The sequence below is a fragment of the Rattus norvegicus genome, chromosome 20 (genome assembly GCF_021556685.1).
Source record: "Rattus norvegicus strain SHRSP/BbbUtx chromosome 20, alternate assembly SHRSP_T2T, whole genome shotgun sequence".
Classification (NCBI taxonomy): domain Eukaryota; kingdom Metazoa; phylum Chordata; class Mammalia; order Rodentia; family Muridae; genus Rattus; species Rattus norvegicus.
In genome coordinates this window covers 13,319,466-13,339,927 of record NC_141553.1, presented here as the reverse complement: position 1 = coordinate 13,339,927, position 20,462 = coordinate 13,319,466, and the positions used below count along the sequence as shown (strand labels likewise).

Sequence of the window (20,462 nt, the reverse complement as noted above, 5' to 3'; positions counted from 1 at the left end):
GTGTAAAAATAAAGAAAAAAAAACTGGATGTGATCAATACTTTCAGCAAATAGCAAGATACAAAGCCAACATAGAAAATCCAGTAGCTTTAGAGTCACCAACAGGGAACAGAGACTGGGAAAGACCTCATTTATCATAGCTTCAAAAAAGGCCTGGGACTAGACCTTACCAAGGAGGTGAAAGGCTTCTTTCTACAGTGGAAACTTTAAGACATTGAATGAAATGAGTGAAGGGAAACATTGGTAATAAAAAGACCTTCCGGGCTCCTCCACAGGTAGAATTACTGTGCTGGAAATGGCTACACTCTCAAGAGCAATCTATAGAATCTATAGTGAGATACCAATCAAAATACAATGACGTTTCTCACAGAACTAGAACACAGTCCCTGGGCTTGTGTAGAAGCATGTACAGGTGCCCTCTCCCTCTCCCTCTCCCTCTCCCTCTCCCTCTCCCTCTCCCTCTCCCTCTCCCTCTCCCTCTCCTTCTCCCTCTCCCTCTCCCTCTCCTTCTCCCTCTCTCCTCCCCCTTTCCCCCCCCACATACACACACTCGCACACACACACACATCTTTGAGTAGCCAAAGCAGTTTTAAGCATAAAGAACACAGCTAGAGAGAGACATCATATTACTTGAACTACAACTATATTACAAAAGGCACAGTAATAAAGACAGCACGCACACCAGGAACTCTAATATTAGACTGGAGACAAACCCACGAAACTATAGACACCTAATTTTAACAAGGGTATCAAAAATACCTGACCCCCGAAAACAAAAAAACGACAAAAAAAATGGTCTTTAACAAATGGTATAGACACCTGATTTTAACAAGGGTATCAAAAATACCTGTCCCCCAAAAACAAAAACAACAAAGAAATAGTCTTTAACAAATGGTACTGGCCAAATTGGAAATACATCTTCAGAGGAATGAAAATGAACCTGTGTCCCTCATACTACACAAACGTCAACTCAAATTGGATCAAAGACCTTGATTTAAAACCCAAAATGCATCTGGGAGGAGTTAGAAGGACATTGTGTGTCTGAAGTTTTCAAAGAATTAAGAAATACATCATTTCAGGATGTAAACATAGGCTGCAAATTTGAATGCCAGTCACAGAGGAAACAATACAAGAATTGACAAACGGGGTTACATAAAATTAAAAAGCGTCTGTACTGCGAGAAACTATCCACAGAAGAGACAGCTCGAGGAACGGGAGGGAACCATTAGCAGGCCTTCTTCAGACAAGGGCTTCACACCACATAAGAACGGAAAGAATTAAATACCAACAAAAAAAGAAATTCCAATCAATAACTGGGCCAATAATACAACAGAGCGATCTCAAAAGAAGACACACAAAGCGCTAGTGAGTATTTTTGAGGCGTTCGAGGTCTCTATCATCAGAGAAGTGCAAATTAGAGCTAGTCTGAAATCCCACCTCAGAGGGATTTTCATCAGCCAAACACAGAAGGCGGCAGATGGGCAGATGCGTGGGAAGGCCATGGGAGGAGGAATCTTTATTTCCTGTTGCTGGAGTGTAATCCAGGACAACCACTATGGAGGCTTCTCACAGAACGGAGAACAGACCTCCTGTATGACCACACTACACGACAACCGGGCGTATCTTTCCAGGACTCCACAGGTATTTGCTCAGTTCACAACCGTAGGATGTGGGTGAGCCTACACGCGTATCCACAGACGACTGAAAAATGAAACTAAAGCAAAGAGAACCGTGAAATTTCCAGGAGCATGGACGGAACTAGAAAACATTATTTGAAGCAGGTAAACCCTGCCCACGGAAGACAAATACCACATATCCGATCTCAGATGCTGATTGGTCAATGTGACTGTTAAAGATGCCTATCTGGGTAAAGGCTGGGAGACTAAACAGAGGCTTCGTGACTGTGGATAAAGAGATTTCTTTAAGACGGGCATCTGAGCAAGAAGAGGGAAGAATTTAGAAAGGCAAATGGTTAAGCATTGGGAAAAGAGGGTCTGGGAGGTAAGAGGAGAGCTTAGCGGGAGAGAGTCACCCGACGTGGGTGGGGTATGTACGAAAACTATGCGGAAACCTGGTCATTGAATCTAGTACTCCACCACAGAATAGCAAGCCTATAATTTTATATACGCATAAATCTAAATTAGTGACCTGAAGAGAAATCTGCGCCCTATTTACTTTTGCCTTATGCACAACAATAATCACACAGGACAAACCTAGATGTCCACATCTAGGGAAATAGGAAAAGAGAATGTGGCCCATATAGATAATGTATTGTATATAACCAGCCACAAAAAAAAAAAAAAAAATCTTGAAGCACATAAGGTAACCGACACGGTATTGTAGCGTGCACAGAAAACAAGCAGAAAGTGTTCTTACCCACATGTGGGTATTTAATTAGTTGATCTCCTAGGAGAGGAGATTAAAATAGCGGTTAACAAAGGCTAGAAGGTATAGATGGGTGGAAACAATAGAGAGATGCGGACCAGGCACGAAAACGCTAGGTCGTAGTGGTCTGCGTTATGGCGGGATTGCATAGTGAACTGTTCTTCATTGTGCACATCAAAGCTGTTAGAGAAGTGGAAGTGAAACCTTTTCAATACATCGAAATGGTATATCTTCAGATGCTGACAATACACATCAAGGACCCCCATTTTACCATTGTGGTTTTATATGGCATGGAAATGACACCCAGTGTAGTATTTGCATAACAATTAAGAGGTTTAAAACAGGAGAATCATGTTACTAGTTTATCGTTTTTTCCTGTGGTGTAGTACAATTAAAGCATTGCATCTATGATCCTGAAATAACACATAGCCGATTTATGTACAAATAACTATTTTCCTGTTATTAAATATGCCCAGCATAAAAATTCATATTTGAACAATTTTAGGTACAAGATGCAAGGCGCAGATGGTATCATAAAACAATCAGAAAATGCTCCCTGGGAGGAAGATTAACTCCAGAGACGAAAAAAAAAACTTTCTTGCTCCACATGATTCTTTGGGAGCAACTATTGGTTATTGGGGCTACAAGCAGTTGTTAGTAAATACAAACTAAAACGTTGAGGAATTAAGGCACAAGCTACAACTAGCTCTATGTACATTATTGGGGGTTGAAAACAAGTGACTTTCTTTTTCAATCCAAGAAAGGGGAAAAAAATCTCACAAAATAATGTCATCCCTTCTATACAGAGTAACTATCACCCAGTGCGAATCTGTTATCACAGTGTCAAAGTACTGTGCTGGCTGGATTCTGTTGTTCTGCGTAATCTGGGAAGAAGGAAGCTTCACTGAGAGATCATCTCCACCAGTTGACATCAGAAAGTCCGTGGAGAGAAATCTTTTGATCAATGGTTGCGGGGCAGTGGACCATTAGAAGTAGCCTGGTCCTCGGTTAAGCTAAAGGCTTTGAAGCCCAGGAGACCCTGAAGGGACGGTAGAAGCTTCACCTGCTCCCAGACACGAGGCTTCTGTCACTGGCCCCAGCCCCCCATAGACGTGTGGCCATCAGTCACCTAAGGGCAATGTACCTAAGTCCCTTCCACTCATAGATGAGGCATCCCTAACATCTCAGACCAAGACGATAGGAAAAGAGATGTGACCTGTGGCTCACATAGGCTCAAGACAGATATCTCCATGCTAAAGAGGTACCTAGAGGCTTAGCCAATAAGCTTTCCTTCCCAGACATGCCTCCCTGCAAACAAATGGTTAATGTGGGAGGGTCCAGCCCACTCGTGGACAGCGCCACTCCTGGGCAGGCCAACCTGGGTGGTATAAGGAATTAAACTGAACCAGGTGGTGATGACACATGCCTTCAGTTCCAGCACTTTCGAAGCAAAGGTTGTTGAATCTCTGAGTTTGAAGCCAGCCTGGCCTACAGAGCGAGTACCAGGACAACCAGAGAAACCCTGTCTCAGAAATCCAGAACCAATACCAAAACAAACCAAAAGCACAATCGAGCAAGGGAGCAGCATTCTTCCACAACGTCTGCTTCGGTTCTGACCTCTGGAGTTCCTGCCCAGGCTTCTCTTCATGACGTCCTGTAAACTGTCAGATAAAGCAAAGCCTTTCCTCTCCAAGCAGCTTTTGGTCATTGTGGTGGATTGAATATGCCTGGCCCAGGGAGTGGCACTGTTAGGAGTTTGGCTTTGTTGGAGGAAGTGTGTCACTGTGGGGGTGGGCTTTGAGGTCCTTCTCCTAACCACATGGGAGCCAGTCTTCTCCTGTTTGCCTTTGGAACAAGATGTAGAACTCTCAGCTCCTCCTGCACCATGCCTGCCTGGATGCTGCCGTGCTCCCGCCTTGATGATAATAAACTGAACCTCTGAACCTGTAAGCCAGCCCCGATTAAATGTTGTCCTTATGAGAGTTGCCTTGGTCATGGCGTCTGTTCACATCAGTAAAACCCTAACTAAAACAATCATGGTCTTCATTACAGCAACAGAGGTGCAAAAAGGACAAGGACACAAATACCTATGTCTAAATGATCGTCGCTGATATCACTTAAGACACACTCTTGCAGGCAAGCTGGTGTTCTGTCATTGTGGGGGACCACAGATCCTTCACAGTCCAACACATAGGTTCTTGGCTTCTTTGTAGCTCCAGTTAGCTCACGCACACCCCCATCTCCTTCCGTCACCAAGGATCCTTCATTTTGGGATGCTCATCCTGAGAGGACCTCTGAAGTTGCTATTCTTGAGACAATGCTCTTTGGAGACTAAGCTCTAGCTGTCAGACTTGGAGGGGAACTGGGTACTTTTATTCTATAACAGAGAAGCACATGGCTCCTTGACATCCCTGGTCCCACCAGCTTCCCTCTTTCTCTTCAGATTGTCTTTCTCTGTAAGCTATTTCAGTGCCGTCTTCCCAAGGATAACTTACAATGTCATTCATCAGCAAGCAAACGTTTATGTCACCCAAACCTGGCAACTGGTTTGCTTGTAACAATGATTCTGCTCAGCCAAAAGGCAAAGGTTAAAGCCAGCCTTTCTCTCATAAAAACTATGACACCCAACGGGCCATAAAGCTGATAATTTATCTTTAGACACAAATGCACATGGACCAAACTACTCTTTCCATATATTCTATGCCGGGTGCTGAATCTTCAATTTTTTTCTTCTTCCTTTTCAATTATCTCCAAAGACACAACTTAAAAGAACCCTTTACATTATCTCAACACTTAATTGTGGTTTCTATTTTAAAGAGGAAGTTTTAGGACACAGATAAGGTCAATTAAGAAAAATAAATATATTCCCTTCTGGTTCAAGTGAAAAGGAAACTATTAACCTAGATCAAAATATGAGCGTGAGAGAGAATGAAAGGGTTACCATTGAGAACACAGAGCTCAAAATGGCTGCACAATGGCTAAAGAGAATGTAAAAAAGTCTCATGGGAGCGTTTGCCTCTTATGCGGTACGGGAGGAAACCTTTCGATGCTTTATATACAAATAACGCAGAAAGATCCCACAGTGAGCCGTCTTTCACTGGCACAGATATCTCAATAGATCAGCCAATGAGACCGTTCTGATTCTGGTCAGTCCTTGCTTATCCCCAAAGAATGATGAGTCACCCCCACTTCGCTTTCCTTATTAGCCGAGTTTGTCTTCGTGGGGCATTTAATCAGTTCCAAACTAAACCCATCTCTACTGATTTCTACTGGGCACCTAAATAAGGGTGTCTCTGTTTTTAAACCCATTTATATTTTCCAGTTCATATTATACAATAGAAGAAGTAGAAAGTGAAATAGGTTCTCTACATCCCTGAATAGCTAACTGTCACTTAAAGAGAAAAATATTCTCTTTGCATATATCTAGTCTTCATAGCTGAAGGCCAGTAGGATTAATAGTCTCTGAAATTCTCCTTTATCTCATTAATGCGTGGTGGAAAGAACCAAAGAAGGTTAAGGCATCTACACGGCTCCAGGCTGCTGAAACACCACATCCTATTTTATAATTCTGTCCTCCTATCAAGCAACCTCTGACAGCTAAACTGTCAGGAGGCACTGAACTCACGGAAGTCTGAATAGCCACCATGATGAAGAGGGAGAGGACAGAAAGGTAGATTTGCAGTCTCTTCCCACCGAAGCGCTTCCTGAGGTACTCTGGCATGGTCGTCACCTGCAGAGACAGACATGAACAGGAATTTTCCTCAGAGGCTACCTCTAGGTACAATAAACGCCTACGGACAGTTAAGTTGGAATAGACAGGTGAGAAACGTGTAGTTCCAAACGTGTAGGTCCGTAGGCTGAAACGATCATGGAGGCTTGAAGCAGACCATCTTACGACTCCTTCCTAACATTTACTACAAGTTGTGACCTTGGACCAATAGTTTTATATCTTTGTTCTTGCCCACCAAGTGAGCCAGTCTTCCTCCCTTCCTTAAGACAATCTAACAATGTAGTCTAGGTGATCTTGAACTCACAAACTTCTGGCTTGTAATTCCTGAGTTCTAGGATTAGAGGTATATATTACCCTGCTCAGCTCTAGTATAGGTTTATTGTCCATGTACAACTACAACTCCAACTGACATATAGATGTAACTTAGTATTGTTTTTACTAATAATTCTGTATCATCTAAGAGCAACATTACTTGTAATTAAACAACCACAATTATGTGTTGTGCTGGCTAGTTTTATGCTAACTCGATACAAGTTAGAGTCATTTGGGAAGAGGGATAGTGTACTGGCTGGTTTTGTGTGTCAACTTGACACAAGCTGGAGTTACACAGAGAAAGGAGCCTCCCTTGAGGAAATGCCTCCATGAGACCCAGCTGTAAGGCATTTTATCAATTAGTGATCAAGGGTGGGAGGGCCCATGGTGGGTGGTGCTATTCCTAGGCTGGTAGTCTTGGGTCTATAAGAAAGCAAGCTGAGCAAGCCATGAGGAACAAGCCATCAGATTGGCCTGATACATTTTCTTAATTGATTATTAGTGTGGATCTGTCACCCCCACGATGGGCAGTGCCACTGCTGGGACCATGGCACTGGAAAATAGCAGAAAGCAGGCTGAAGAAAATCGTGGTGAGCAAGCAAGTAAGCAGCACTCCTCCACAGCCTCTGCTTCGGTTCTTGCCTTCAGGTTCCTGCCTTTGGGTTCCTGTCTTCAGGTTTCTGCCCTTGGGTTCCTGTCTTCAGGTTCCTGCCCCTGCCTGAGGTGAGTGAAATTAACCCTCTCCTCCCCATGTTGTTTATGGTCATGGTGTTATCACAACAATCTTACCAGAGTTTCTCCAGAGTCTCCAATAAGATTTTGGACTTTTGAGTCGCTTCTAAAATGACCTCAGCCTTTAGAACTCTTGTTACAGAATGAGCATGTTTTGTACTATGAGAAAGGCACCCTCTTTGGAGACCAGGGACAGAATTCTATGACTTGATTTTTTTCTCCTCAAGTTTTCAGGAGGTTCAGCTTTGGTGCCTCACATGATGCCATTGGGACTGGGCAATCTGTATGAGGCAGCACTTAGTGGGAAGACAGGTAACAGGAGCTCTACCACCACGGGTGGGGGATGCTATTCTCACAAGAGTCACTAAGATCTTTAGAGGTGGGTGGTCACAGAGCAAGGATGAGGCCCATGCTTGACTTCTCCCCCAGGTAACCATTTCCTTCTCCATTTCGTCACCATATTTTTGATGCAGCAGTGGCCAAAGTATTTTGGGTACCATGTTGATGAACCTCTATGACTGTGAGCTGAGTAAACCTGTTTTCTTTATAAAGGACTCTCCTTCTGGCCTTTTGATAGATACACAAAACTTACTAAGATGCATTCTAATAGGCACCGAACACCCATTTCTAAACTAAGTCTTAATCCATCACATGCACCCTTTCTGTGATTTCTAGCCCCACCAATGGGGGTTGCCCACTGCCTGACCATGAGGCCTCAAGTCTTCAAATTATTCCCACGCTTCTCTCTTCACCCCCCTACTCTTTGGACCTGGTATCAAGCATGTCACCTTTATCCCAGGAGAATCTATCTTTCCTATAAAATTGTGAAATATGATGTCTTTCGTAAAATGTCTACCGTCGGCCCATGGCTTGGGTGAGTTGTCCTCTCAGCTGATTTGACTGGGGCTTCCTAAAATAACAAGCTGGCCACGAAGTTTGAGTTTCCAGAAGACTGGGCTGCTCACTTCCCAGGGGTGAGAGGAGACGTGTCTATTATGATTGACACCTCCTCCCCTCCCCCACACATGCACACCCACCTCTGTCTCCTACACTTCCTGCATATGCTTTTATCTTCCAGCTGACCTCCAGGTAATGCAAGGTCTCTGCCGATGTTTAGCCTCTGTGTGGTTCCTTTAGCACTCTCGGGTCTGATTTTTTCCCTGCCTTCAAGGGTGATGCCCTCGGTTCAATGCCAAGTCATTTTTGATTCCTTCTGATGGGCTTCCCTTAAAGCACATGGGAGATCCTGGACTCAGGTTCCTGCACCAGGTAGACAAGCACAGCGGCCATTACACAGAGCCTTACAGGTTTCTTGCTCCTCTGTGGCCACCTCTCGCACCGAGTCCTTCCAGGGGGGGGACGGGGGCTTTGTCACCTGCATATCTTTAGCAGTAGAAGGCCATGAGAAGGTTGAGTATTGAGTTTTACTTCAAAGACATTGGTGAAGAAAAGCACCCGCAGATTCCTTCTGGAAGGCTCAATTGTAGGTCTATGAATACTCACCCCTGCCTTGATGTAGATGGGGACAAACACCCACCCAAGAACCAGCACCATAAGCAGGGCCTGCAAGAGACGGAGGAGAGAACGTAAAGAGGCCCTGCTCGTGAGCCATGGACCATGGGGTGGAAAAGCAGCAGTAAGAAGCCATTTTGTTAAATCTTGTCCCACTGAAACAGTTGAGGTCTTCAGACAGCTATCATGTCCTTTCCTCTGTGCTTGTGACTCACAGGCCAACACTTTCTCAGACATAGGATGAGACCCGAGACGTGAGACAAAAGAGTCAGACAACATGGCAGACTGGGCCCACGTGGGCCACTGGAAAGCTATCACAAAACATTGCCCTTGGAGGGCAGGCAGTGAGCACGAGATTCTGGAATGGATAAAGCAGCCAAAAGGACATTTCAAGCTCTATGAACATTCTTGATGGGGAGGTTAATCCTAACTCCTCAGACAAAGCAATAGCAGATACAACCAAACATCAACATGTGTGTTTGCAGGTTCTTGACAGGTGTGGCCCTGTTGCTTCAACAGCAAGTGGGGCGGCTACTTTAGGCAGTTGTCCTTATCTTATAGAAGTGGAAACCACACCTCACAGAGATTAGGCAAGCACAGAGACACAATTCGTACCCAAGGGGCCATCTGAACGTGACTCTAGAGGTAAAGTCTGTGGCGCTATCAGAATCAAACTCTGGCCAAAGGGCACACCTGGAGGCTGGGTATACACAGGAGGCTCTCGTGCTACTACTGTAAAATGAGAATAAATACATAACAAGGGCAGAGCAAAGGTATTCGTGATGAATCTTAGTCATTCCTAAGTCCACCCAGGGATGGTCTGTCTAAACTCTGACCATGGTCTGACTTTCTCCTACACTGATGTCTTCCTCTCACCTTATGCACACACACTACATGAGAAAATATTGGGGGGGGGGTGAAGAGATAAGATCAAGCTCCTAATAGCATGTGTCAAGTCCTCTACACTCTCTGTGATTGTCCTCCCAAAGGATCCCTATGCACAATATGTACAATGTTCTCCCAGTGGATTCTACACTACAGAGTTCATTTGGAAGCTTCTCACAAGGGGTAACCACTGCTTTTGTATTTTATGTAGTTGATGGCTAGAAATACAGGTTCTAGGAAGGAGAGAGAAAACTGAGATTACAATTGGTCAATGGGGAAATGATAATGACCGTTGAGTCTTAGCATGTCTCTTCAGAAGGATGGTCACAGGGTCAGTCATGATGTGGTCAATGTTCTAGGGATTCTTTTTTTTTCTTTAACGATTTATTTATTTAATATATATGAGTGCACTGTAGCTATCTTCAGACACACCAGAAGAGGGCATCAGATCTCATTACAGATGGTTGTGAGCCACCATGTGGTTACTGGGATTTGATCTCAGGACCTCTGGAAGAGCAGTCAGTGCCATCACTCCAGCCCAATAAATAAGAATTTTTAAAGTATAAACTTCAAGCAACAAAACCCAAGATATCCTTTGTACCTGCAGCCATAGTTCCTGACCTCCTTACTTCAAGCCTGGGGAGCCGTAAGCCAAAGGGGGAAATAGACAGGACCTCGTCCCTAAATGCATCTCATATTTTATTTTTGAGATATGGTCTTACTATGTAGCCTTGGCTGGCCTGAAACTAGCTATGTAGAGCAGGTTAGCCATGAACTCAGAAATCCACCTGCCTCTGCCTCCACATCCAGTCACAACTACTTTTGGCTTGCAGCAGGAAAGGGAAAACTCTATTGAATGGTCTAGAGACCCAAGGGGAAAAGGAGACTAACATAAAGGGAAGCAGAAAGAAAATCAAAGAGGCGCACATCCTACACACGCCTTTTGGAATACCTAGAATACGAGTTTGATTGAAATAACTTTGTCTGGACTTGGTTTAAAGGAGAACCTTGCCCCACACCACTCACATTCCATTCCACCGCTGCAATAGCAATTCCTGAGGCAGCTCCCGTCCCAGCCAAGCCCACGAAGTGGTTGCTGCCGATGTTACTGGCAAAGAGAGAGGCGCCCATCTGAAACGCAACCAGAGATTGCGGCTGGAGTTAAAAAGACCCAAAGCAGCCTTATTGATGAGAGATCGCAATTGGTGCTTTGTGGTCACAGGTGGTCTGTTTTGGAGGAAGTCCCATGAGCTGGTTAGAAGGATGTATATTCTTTATTGTTTGGGTGGACCGTCTAGAGATATTGCATGTCATGAATTCTGATGTCGTTGAACTGCAGTTTCCAGGTGATTGGCTTATTGGTGAGGGTGCATTCTTGAATGACACAGAACAAGTCTAAGACCTCTGCAGCACGATAGCCTGAGGAATAGTACTTAAGGCTTTTGACTGGGTAACTTGCCTTGCAACCACAAGAGTGGTAATATTTTGAAAGGCAACCATACTTATTGGTTTTACTATTGTCTGTGTTGTTGAATATTACACAGCATGCGTGGTCTAATAGATTTACAATTTTCTTATCAGACAAGCTTATTGAACACTTCCTTATGGGTGCTTTGACTGTTCTGTAAGTGGTCTATGAAATGAACCTGTCTTTGGCCAAAGCTGCTAGTATTCTTATCGGATTTTGCAACTTAGATCAGTCTTAAGGATTTCATGCTCCAGAATGAGGGACTTCCTCTCCAACCTTTGTCACAGGCCATTTTATTCCTCTATCTCTATGTAGTTCTGCCTGCTGTTTTTTTTAAAGATTTATTTATTTTATGTATATAAGTACACTGTAGCTGTCTTCAGACACACACATCAGATCTCATTACAGATGGTTGGGAGCCCCATGTGGGATTTGAACTCAGGACCTCTGGAAGAGCAGTCAGTGCTCTTAACCACTGAGCCATCTCTCCAGCCCCTGTCTGCTGTTCTTAAGACTCAATAGTCAAGAGAGGTCTGATCCATTACATCAAACCATCCCTGATCAAATACAGAGTTGTGGATCCCAGGGCCAACTGATCCATCTACAGCACAACTCTTGCAACTAAGGCTCGGAGATTCATGCTGAAGAAGGACTGGAAGATTGTAAGAGCTAGAGGAACAGGAAGTGTTCTATGAATATATAACTCTTAGAAATGTCAGAGAACCTACACCTATGGAATCTCACCAACAGGGCCTCCTGAACACGACCTGAACAAGGGCAACACCAACAGTCATGCTATTGTGGGAGAAGGAAACCTCATGAGGCCTTAAGCCTGGATGAAGAACTACAGGTAACTAACGGATGTTGAGAACTGGAGAACAGTCCTTCCCCATGATGACCATGCCAACTGGTCATCCAATTGCAAACAACCAACTCTGAAAGCATACGTACATGTAAACATTCTATAGACGGAGCAGATTTGATTTCCCGCTCTATTATTTATCTCCAGCAATCTCCGGCTCACTTACCGGCCACCAGGATACGTCCCGACCAGCCAGGAAGAAGCCTCCGACAGTGCCTCTGTTGCTTCTCACCATTGACTGTATAGGAAGGAAGAAAAAGGTGAGGGTTAAAGAGAGCAGGTGCACCTCAGCGCTCCAGCCACACCGGCCAGGGTGTGAGCAGTAGTGAGTTTCCAGTGCTCTCCCAGGAGACATTCTCCAGAGGCTGCTGCTTGGACGGCTTTTCAGTGGGGTTCAAGGACCAGGAGGGGTTTAAGAAACCATCCCCCCGGGGCTGGAGAGATGGCTCAGTGGTTAAGAGCACTGACTGTTCTTCCCAAGGTCCTGAGTTCAGTTCCCAGCAACCACCTGGTGGCTCACAATCATCTGTAATGAGATCTGATGTCCTCTTCTGGTGTGCATGAAGACAGCTACAGTGTACTTATATATAATAAATAAATAAATCTTAAAAAAAAAGAAAAGAAACTATCCTCTCTGAAAAGCAGCTGTTTGCTGTCAGCCGTGGAAACAATAGGAGGTGCATTGTGCTGTGTTGGGTGAAAATTTGCAGCATGGAATTTGATACTGAAAACGAACAGAGAGGACACAAATGATTCAAGCGGCCGACTCACCAAGCCGGAAGTTCAAACGATACACAGAAATAAAGAAAACTCGATAATGCGTTTTTGTCAAGTGCTGGGGATGCAAATGGACTCTGTCATTTTTGATCCCCCCTCCATTCAAATAATTGTGTTGCCTTAGGAAGGAGCCTACTTGTCACTACCACCTACCAGAAAATGTTCCAGATAGAAAGGCGATGACGTCACCATCAACCTATCCCTGTCTCAGCTTATCGCGACACACCTCCTCCACCCGAAGACACTGTCCCCTGAGCCAGGTGCCCACCCAAAAGCCAGCGTGCTTCCCACATACCCACAGCCCCACAGCCAGCACCACTAGGAAGTAGATGACGATGACTGAGATGTCAGCCGCATTCTGAATGCGCTCTGACACCTCAGGAGGCTCCTCGGTCCGAGGCGCGGTGCTGGGACTTAGTGTGCTAGCCATGGTTTCAGGAGGTTCTGGTCCCTTCCTGAGGATGAGTCCTGTCTTTATGCAGACACTGGATTAATGATCAACCCCCAGGCAAATGGAGCAAGGTGTCAGGGCTGATCTTGGACGCATGGACCTTAAACCTCTGCTGTGTGTTCAAGCTTCGGGACCTTGGCCTTGTTCTTGGTAGTGGGTAAGAGTGAGGGATAAAAATCAGACATGGAGGGGGGATTAGAAGTGGTGTGCAGAGTGCTCATGGATGGGAAAGACAGCACACTCAAGACTAGACAGGTTCAGCTGCACACTAGGGAGAGAGAAAGGGAGAGAGGGGAAGAAGCAAAGGGCAGAACAGAGCGAGCATTGGGGCCAAGGCTCCTTACAAAACATTCTCTATGGTAAAAAAAAGGCTATCTCTTAAAAGTAAGGTTAATTCTTTATTTTAAGGTTTCCACAGTACTGTATTTCTCTGGGACTTATCATTTGAATGAAATTTATATGATAGTTCAAGACCATGGTTTTGTGGAGTTCTGATCAAAGAAATCGGGCTCCAACACTCCTTCTGGGAACACCTTTTATATATGTAGGGACATTCATTGGGCAGGTCCCATGCTCAAAAGGAGCAGAGGAACATAGGCTGTAATAGGGCTTTTTAACTACGTCACCCTCCATACATGGTGATTTATAATTTCATTAGTTATTTTTAAGCCCCAGTGTGTGATTCGTACCAACAAAATGGCCTGGGTGTAGGACGAGAGGGCTATTGGGCAATCTAGCAACGTCTCACATAAGCATTTTGGCAGGGACCAAGTCACTTGGCAACTGTATTTTCCTTCTTTCAAGGTCTCTGGAAAGGCTTCCTAAACAAGGAGGAGGTTTACAGAAAAGATGGGAGTCAAGTTTGCGGACATTGTTCCGTCGGTGTGGCCGTTTCCTGGTTTTCTTTTCCTTTGCTGTTCAAGGAGCCCCACCAGAGTCCTTTCTTCAGTGGCCTAAGAACATCATCCTGACTTGGGGCTACTGTTTCAACGGCATTTCACATGGGTATTTTCCTTCAACAGAGGCCTCAATAAGGACGAAACAGACTTCTTGACCAAGGGAACCGCTTGGGGAAGAATCGAACAAGTCCCTAATATTAATATCCGGACACTTTTCAGAATCTCGAATCTTTCACAAGTTGAAAACCACCCCTCCAGATGGTCTAACTGGGCTCTAACCATTCCAAGCCTGAATGGGGGCATCCAAAACTTTCTTGGTCTATGACTTATTCTTAATTATTGTGAGCAGCTGTTGCTCAAGTTTAATTTATGGATAGGCAGGAATCCAAAGACGGTATTGGCTGTCTGGGTTAATGATATGGGCCGAGGAAATAAGAATCCTCTCTTGTGAGAGAGCTCAGGACTTTGGTTCAAATTTCAAAACAGATTTGTGTGTTTGTAGTTGACTATGTTCATTGAACATATGTGGTTGAATATATATATACATGTATATATACATATATATTCAAAGCATATATACACAAATCATACACATACATACAAACATACATACATACATACATACATACATACATACATGCGTCCAGAGCACAAATGTCCTTGAACTCACAGATAAGCACCAGGAAAATCAAGAATGTTGTACACACAGGATCATCTCTTCAACAAGATGTATAACCTGCTTTCCTGACCGTAAGGCTAGGAATGGAGGTGGTTAACAGCCTGGTGATCTGTGCTGTCTACAGGGCCAGGCCATAACAAACTCTCACGCGCAGGACTGGAGATGGCTAATGGTCTAGATGACCTTTTCATTATCTGTGCAGCCAGGGTCTCCCCCTAAGTACCCAAACCAGTACAGAGGTGGCTCATATCCCGAATCCCCTCTCCACTGTCAGTGCGGGTGACACCACACCAGATCATCCCCTAAGCCCTTAAGAAATGCATGTAGCTTATCTCTACAACACATCCTCATCAAGGAGGCAGCATGTACTTTGATAAGCGTACATGTTTATTATAACTATGCCTCCTTGTTTAAGGGGGATTGTGTTACATCAGGAAACCTCCCCTCTTCCCCAAGTATTTTTGCATTTTTATTGAATATTTTATGTATTTACATTTCAAGTGTTATCCCCTTTCACAGTTCCCCCCTTTCCTACCCCCTTTCCTCCTTGTATGAGAATGTTCCCCCACCTACTCACCCACCCCCATCTCACCACCCTGGCATTCCCCTACACTGGGGAAATGAGCCTTCACAGGACCAGGGGCGTCTCCTCCTATTGATGCTAGAAAATTCCATCCTCTGCTACATATGCGGCTAGGGCCATGGGTCCCCCATGTGTACTCTTTGGTTGGTGGTTTAGTCCCTGGGAGCTCTAGGGGGCTCTAGCTGGTTGATATTGTTCTTCCTATGGGGTTTCAACCCCCTTCAGCTCCTTTAGTCCTTTCTCTAATTTCCTTGGGGTCCCCGTGCTCAGTCCAATGGTTAGCTGCAAGCATCCTCATCTGTACTGATAAGGATGACAACTCTCTCAGGAGACAGCTATAACAGGCTCCTGTCAGCAAGTACTTCTTGGCACCAGCAATAGTGATTGAGTTTGGTGGCTGCATATGGGATGGATCCCCAGGTAGGGAAGTCTCTGGATGGTCTTTCCTTTAGTCACTGCTCCACTCTTTGTCCCTGTATTTCCTCCTGTGAGTATTTTGTTTCCCATTCTAAGAAGGACTGAAGCATCCACATTTTGACTTTCCTTCTTCTTGAGCTTCATGTGGTCTATGAATTGTATCTTGGATACTTTGAGCTTTTGAGCTAATATCCGCTTGTCAGTGAGTGCATACCATGTGTGTTCTTTTGTAAATGGGTTACCTCACTCAGGATGATATTTTCAAGGTCCATCCCTTTTCCTATGAATTTCACAAAGTCATTGTTTTTAATAGCTAAGTAGTACTCCATTGTGCAGATGCACCACATTTTCCGTATCCATTCCTCTGTTAAAGGACATCTGGGTTCTTTCCAGCTTCTGGCTATTATAAATAAGGTTGCTTTGAACATAGTGGAGCATGTGTCTTTGTTGTATGTTGGAGCATCTTTTGGGTATATGCCCAGGAGTGGTATAGCTAGGTCCTCAGATAGTACTATGTCCAATTTTCTGAGGAACCACCAGGCTGATTTCCAAAGTAATTGTACTAGCTTGCAATTCCACTGACAATGGAGGAGTGTTTCTCTTTCTCCACAGTCTCACCAACATCTGCTGTCACCTGAGTTTTTGATCTTAGCCGTTCTGACTAGTGTGAGGTGGTTCTCCGGGTTGTTTTGATTTGCATTTCTCTAATGACTAAGGATTTTGAACATTTCTTTAGGAACTTCTCAGCCATTTGATATTCCTCAGCTGAGAATTCTTTGTTTAGCTCTGTACTCCATTTTTAATAGGGTTATTTGACTCTCTGGAGTCGAACTTCTTGAGTTCCTTGTATGTATTGGATATTAGTCCTCTATTGGATGTAGGATTGGTAAAGATCTTTCCCAATCTGTTGGTTGCTGTTTTGTCCTATTGACAGTGCAATTTTACGAGGTGCCATTTCTCAAATCTTGGTTTTAGAGCATAAGACATTGGGTTCTGTTCAGGAAATTTTACCCTATGCCTATGTGTTTGAGGCTCTTCCACACGTTCTCTTCTATTAGTTTCAGTGTATCTGATTTTATGTGGAGGCCCTTGATCCACGTGAACTTGAGCTTTGTACAAGGAGATAAGAATGGATCGATTAGCATTCTTCTACATGCTGATCGCCAATTGAACCAGCACCATTCACTGAAAATGCTGTCTTTTTCTTCCATTGGACGATTTTAGCTCTTTTGTCAAAGATCGAGTGACCATAGGTGTGTGGGTTCATTTCTGGGTCTTAAATTCTATTCCATTGATCTATTTGTCTGTTTCTGTACCAATACTATGCAGTTTTTATCACCGTTGCTCTGTAATACTGCCTGAGGTCAGGGATGGTGATTCCCCCAGAAGTTCTTTTATTGTTGAGAATAGTTTTTGATATCCTGGGGTTTTTTTTTTTGTTATTCAAAATAAATTTGCAAATTGCTCTTTCTAACTCTATGAAGAATTGAGTTGGAACTTTGATGGGGATTGCATTGAATCTGTAGATTGCTTTTGGCAAGATGGTCATTTTTAGTATATTAATCCATGAGCATGGGAGTTCTTTCCATCTTCTGAGATCTTCAATTTCTTTCTTCAGAGACTTGAAGTTCTCATCATACATATCTTTCACTTGCTTGGTTAGAGTCATACTGAGGAATTTTATATTATTTGTGACTATTGTGAAGGGTGTTGTTTCCCTAATTTCTTTCTCAGCCTGTTTATCCTTTGAGTAGAGGGAAGGTTACTGATTTGTTTGAGTTAATTTTATATCCGGTCACTTTGCTGAAGTTGTTTATCAGGTTTAGGAGCTCTCTGGTGTGGGGTTGGGGATTTAGCTCAGTGGTAGAGCGCTTGCCTAGCAAGCGCAAGGCCCTGGGTTTGGTCCCCAGCTCCGAAAAAAAAAAAAAAAAAAAAAAAAAAAAAAAAAAAAAAAAAAGGAAAGGAGCTCTCTGGTGGAAATTTTGGAGTCATCTGCAAATAGTGATATTTTGACTTCTTTTCCAATTTCTATTCCTTTGACCTATTTTTGTTGTCTAATTGCTCTGGCTAGGACTTCAAGTACTATATTGAATAGGTAGCGAGAGAGTGGGCAGCCCTGTCTAGTCCCTGATTTTAGTGGGATTGCTTCAAGTTTCTCCCCATCTAGTTTGATGTTGGCTGCTGGTTTGCTGTATAATGCTTTTACTATGTTTAGGTATGGGCCTTGAATTCCTGATCTTTCAAGACTTTTATAATGAAGGGGTGTTGAATTTTGTCAAATGATTTCTCAACATCTAATGAGATGATCATGAGTTTTTTTTCTTTGAGTTTGTTTATATAGTGGATTATGTTGATGGATTTCCATATATTAAACCATCTCTGCATCACAAGAATGAAGCCTACTTAATCATGGTGGACTATCATTTTGGTGTGTTCTTGGATTTGGTTTGTGAGAATTTTATTGAGTATTTTTGCATCGATATTCATAGAGGAAGTTGGTCTGAAGTTCTCTTTCTTTGTAGGGTCTTTGTGTGGTTTAGGTATAAGTATAATTGTAGCTTTAAAGAATGAATTAGGACGTGATCCTTCTGTTTCTATTTTTGGGAATCGTTTGAAAAGTATTGGTATGAGGTCTTCTTTGAAGGTTTGATAGAATTCTGCACTAAACCATTTGGTCCAGGTTTGTTTGTTTTTTTTTGGGGGGGGTTGGGAGACTTTTGATGGTTGCTTATATTTCCTTAGGGGTTATGGGACAGTTTAGATGGTTTAGCTGATCCTGATTTAACTTTGGTACCTGGTGTCTGTCTGAAAAAATTGTCCACCTCATCCAGGTTTTCCAGTTTTGTTGCATTAGGCTTTTGTAGTAGGATCTGATAATTTTTTGAATTCAGTTTCTGTTGTTATGCCTTCATTTTCATTTCTGATTTTGTTAATGTGGATACTGTCTCTGTGCCCTCTGATTAGTCAGGCTAAGAGTTTATCTATCTTGTTGATTTTTTTCAACGAACTAGCCCCTGGTTTTGTTGATCCCTTGTACTTGGTTGATTTTTAGCCCTGAGTTTGATTGTTTCTGGCCATCTACTCCTCTTGGGTGAATTTGCTTCTTTTTCTTCTAGAGCTTTCAGGTGTGCTGTCAAGATGCTAGTGTCTGCTCTCTCTAGTTTCTTTTTGGAGGCACCCAGAGCTATGAGTTTTCCTCTCAGCACTGCTTCCATTGTGTCCCTTAACTTTGGGTATGTTGTGCCTTCATTTTCATTAATTCTAAAAAGTCTTTAATTTCTTTATTTCTTCCTTGACCAAGTCATCATTGAGTAGAGCGTTGTTCAGCTTCCATATGTACGTGGGCTTTCTGTTGTTTTTGTTGTTAGTGAAGACCAGCCTTAGTCCGCAGTGATCTGATAGGATGCATGGCATTATTTCAATCTTCTTGTATCTGTTGAGGCCCATTTTGTGTCCGATTATATGGTCAATTTTGGAGAAGGTACCATGAGGTGCTAAGTAGAAAGTATATTCTTTTGTTTTAGGATGAAATGGTCTATAGTTATCCAGTAAGTCCATTTCGTTCATAACTTCTGTTAGTTTTACTGTGTCTTTGTTTATTTTCTGTTTCAATGATCTGTCCACTGATTAAAGTGGGGTGTTTGAGTCTCCCACTATTATTGTGTGTGTTGCAATGTATGTTTTGAGCTTTAGTAAAGTTTCCTTTATGAGTGTGGGTGCCCTTGCATTTGTAGCTTAGATGTTCAGAATTGAGTGTTCATCTTGGTAGATTTTTGCTTTGATGAGTATGAAGTGTCCTTCCTTATCTTTTTTGATAATGATTGGTTGAAAGTCGATTTTATTTGATATTAGAATGGCTACTCTAGCTTGTTCCTTGGGACCAATTGCTTAGAAAAATATTTTTCAGCCTTTTACTCTGAGGTAGTGTCTGCCTTTGTCACTAAAGTGAGTTTCCTGCATGCAGCAAAATACTGGGTCCTTTTTACATACCCAGTCAGTCTATGTCTTTTTTGGGAGGGGAATTAAATCCATTGATGTTAAGAGATATTAAGGAATAATGATTGTTGTTTCCTGCCATTTTTGTTGTTAGAAGTGGAATTATGTTTGTGTGGCTATCTTCTTTTGGGCTTATTGAAAGAAGTTTACTTTCTTACTTTTTCTAGGGTATAGTTTCCCTCCTTGTGTTGGAGTTTTCCATCTATTTTCCTTTTTAGGGCTGTGTTTGTGGAAAAATATTGTGTAAATTTGTTTTTTTTCATGGAATATCTTGGTTTCTCCATCTATGTTAATTGAGAGTTTTGCTGGATATAGTAGCCTGGGCTGGCACTTGTGTTCTCTTAGGGTCTGAATGACATCTGCCCAGGATCTTCTGGCTTTCACAGTCTCTATTGAGAATTCTAGTATAATTGTGATAGGTCTGCCTTTATATATTACTTGACCTTTTCCCCTTACTGTTTTTAATATTCTTTCTTTGTTTTGTGTATTTGATGTTTTGACTATTATTTAATGCAAGGAATTTCTTTTCTGGTCCAATCTATTTGGAGTTTTGTAGGCTTCTTGTATGTTTATGGGCATCTCTTTCTTTAGGTTAGGGAAGTTTTCTTTTACAAATTTGTTGAAGACATTTACTGGTCCTTTAAGTTGGGAATCTTCACTCTCTTCTATACCTATCATCCTTAGTTTTGATTTTCTCATTGTGTCTTGGATTTCCTGGATGTTTTGGGTTAGGAGCTTTTTGCATTTTGCATTTTCCTTGACTGTTGTATTAATG

General features: G+C 43.0%; 1 protein-coding gene across 1 annotated transcript in view; it reads right to left on the bottom strand.

Moving 5' to 3' along the window:
* The window catches only part of Slc5a4b (solute carrier family 5 (neutral amino acid transporters, system A), member 4b), a 50,486-nt gene extending 37,394 nt beyond the window's left edge, over positions 1 to 13,092 (bottom strand). The window contains 5 exon segments of the mRNA XM_087598694.1: positions 6,010 to 6,114; positions 8,662 to 8,721; positions 10,582 to 10,686; positions 12,052 to 12,123; positions 12,958 to 13,092. Of these exon segments, the coding sequence (XP_087454820.1) occupies positions 6,010 to 6,114; positions 8,662 to 8,721; positions 10,582 to 10,686; positions 12,052 to 12,123; positions 12,958 to 13,092 (477 nt within the window).
* Positions 13,093 to 20,462: the final 7,370 nt, after the last annotated feature.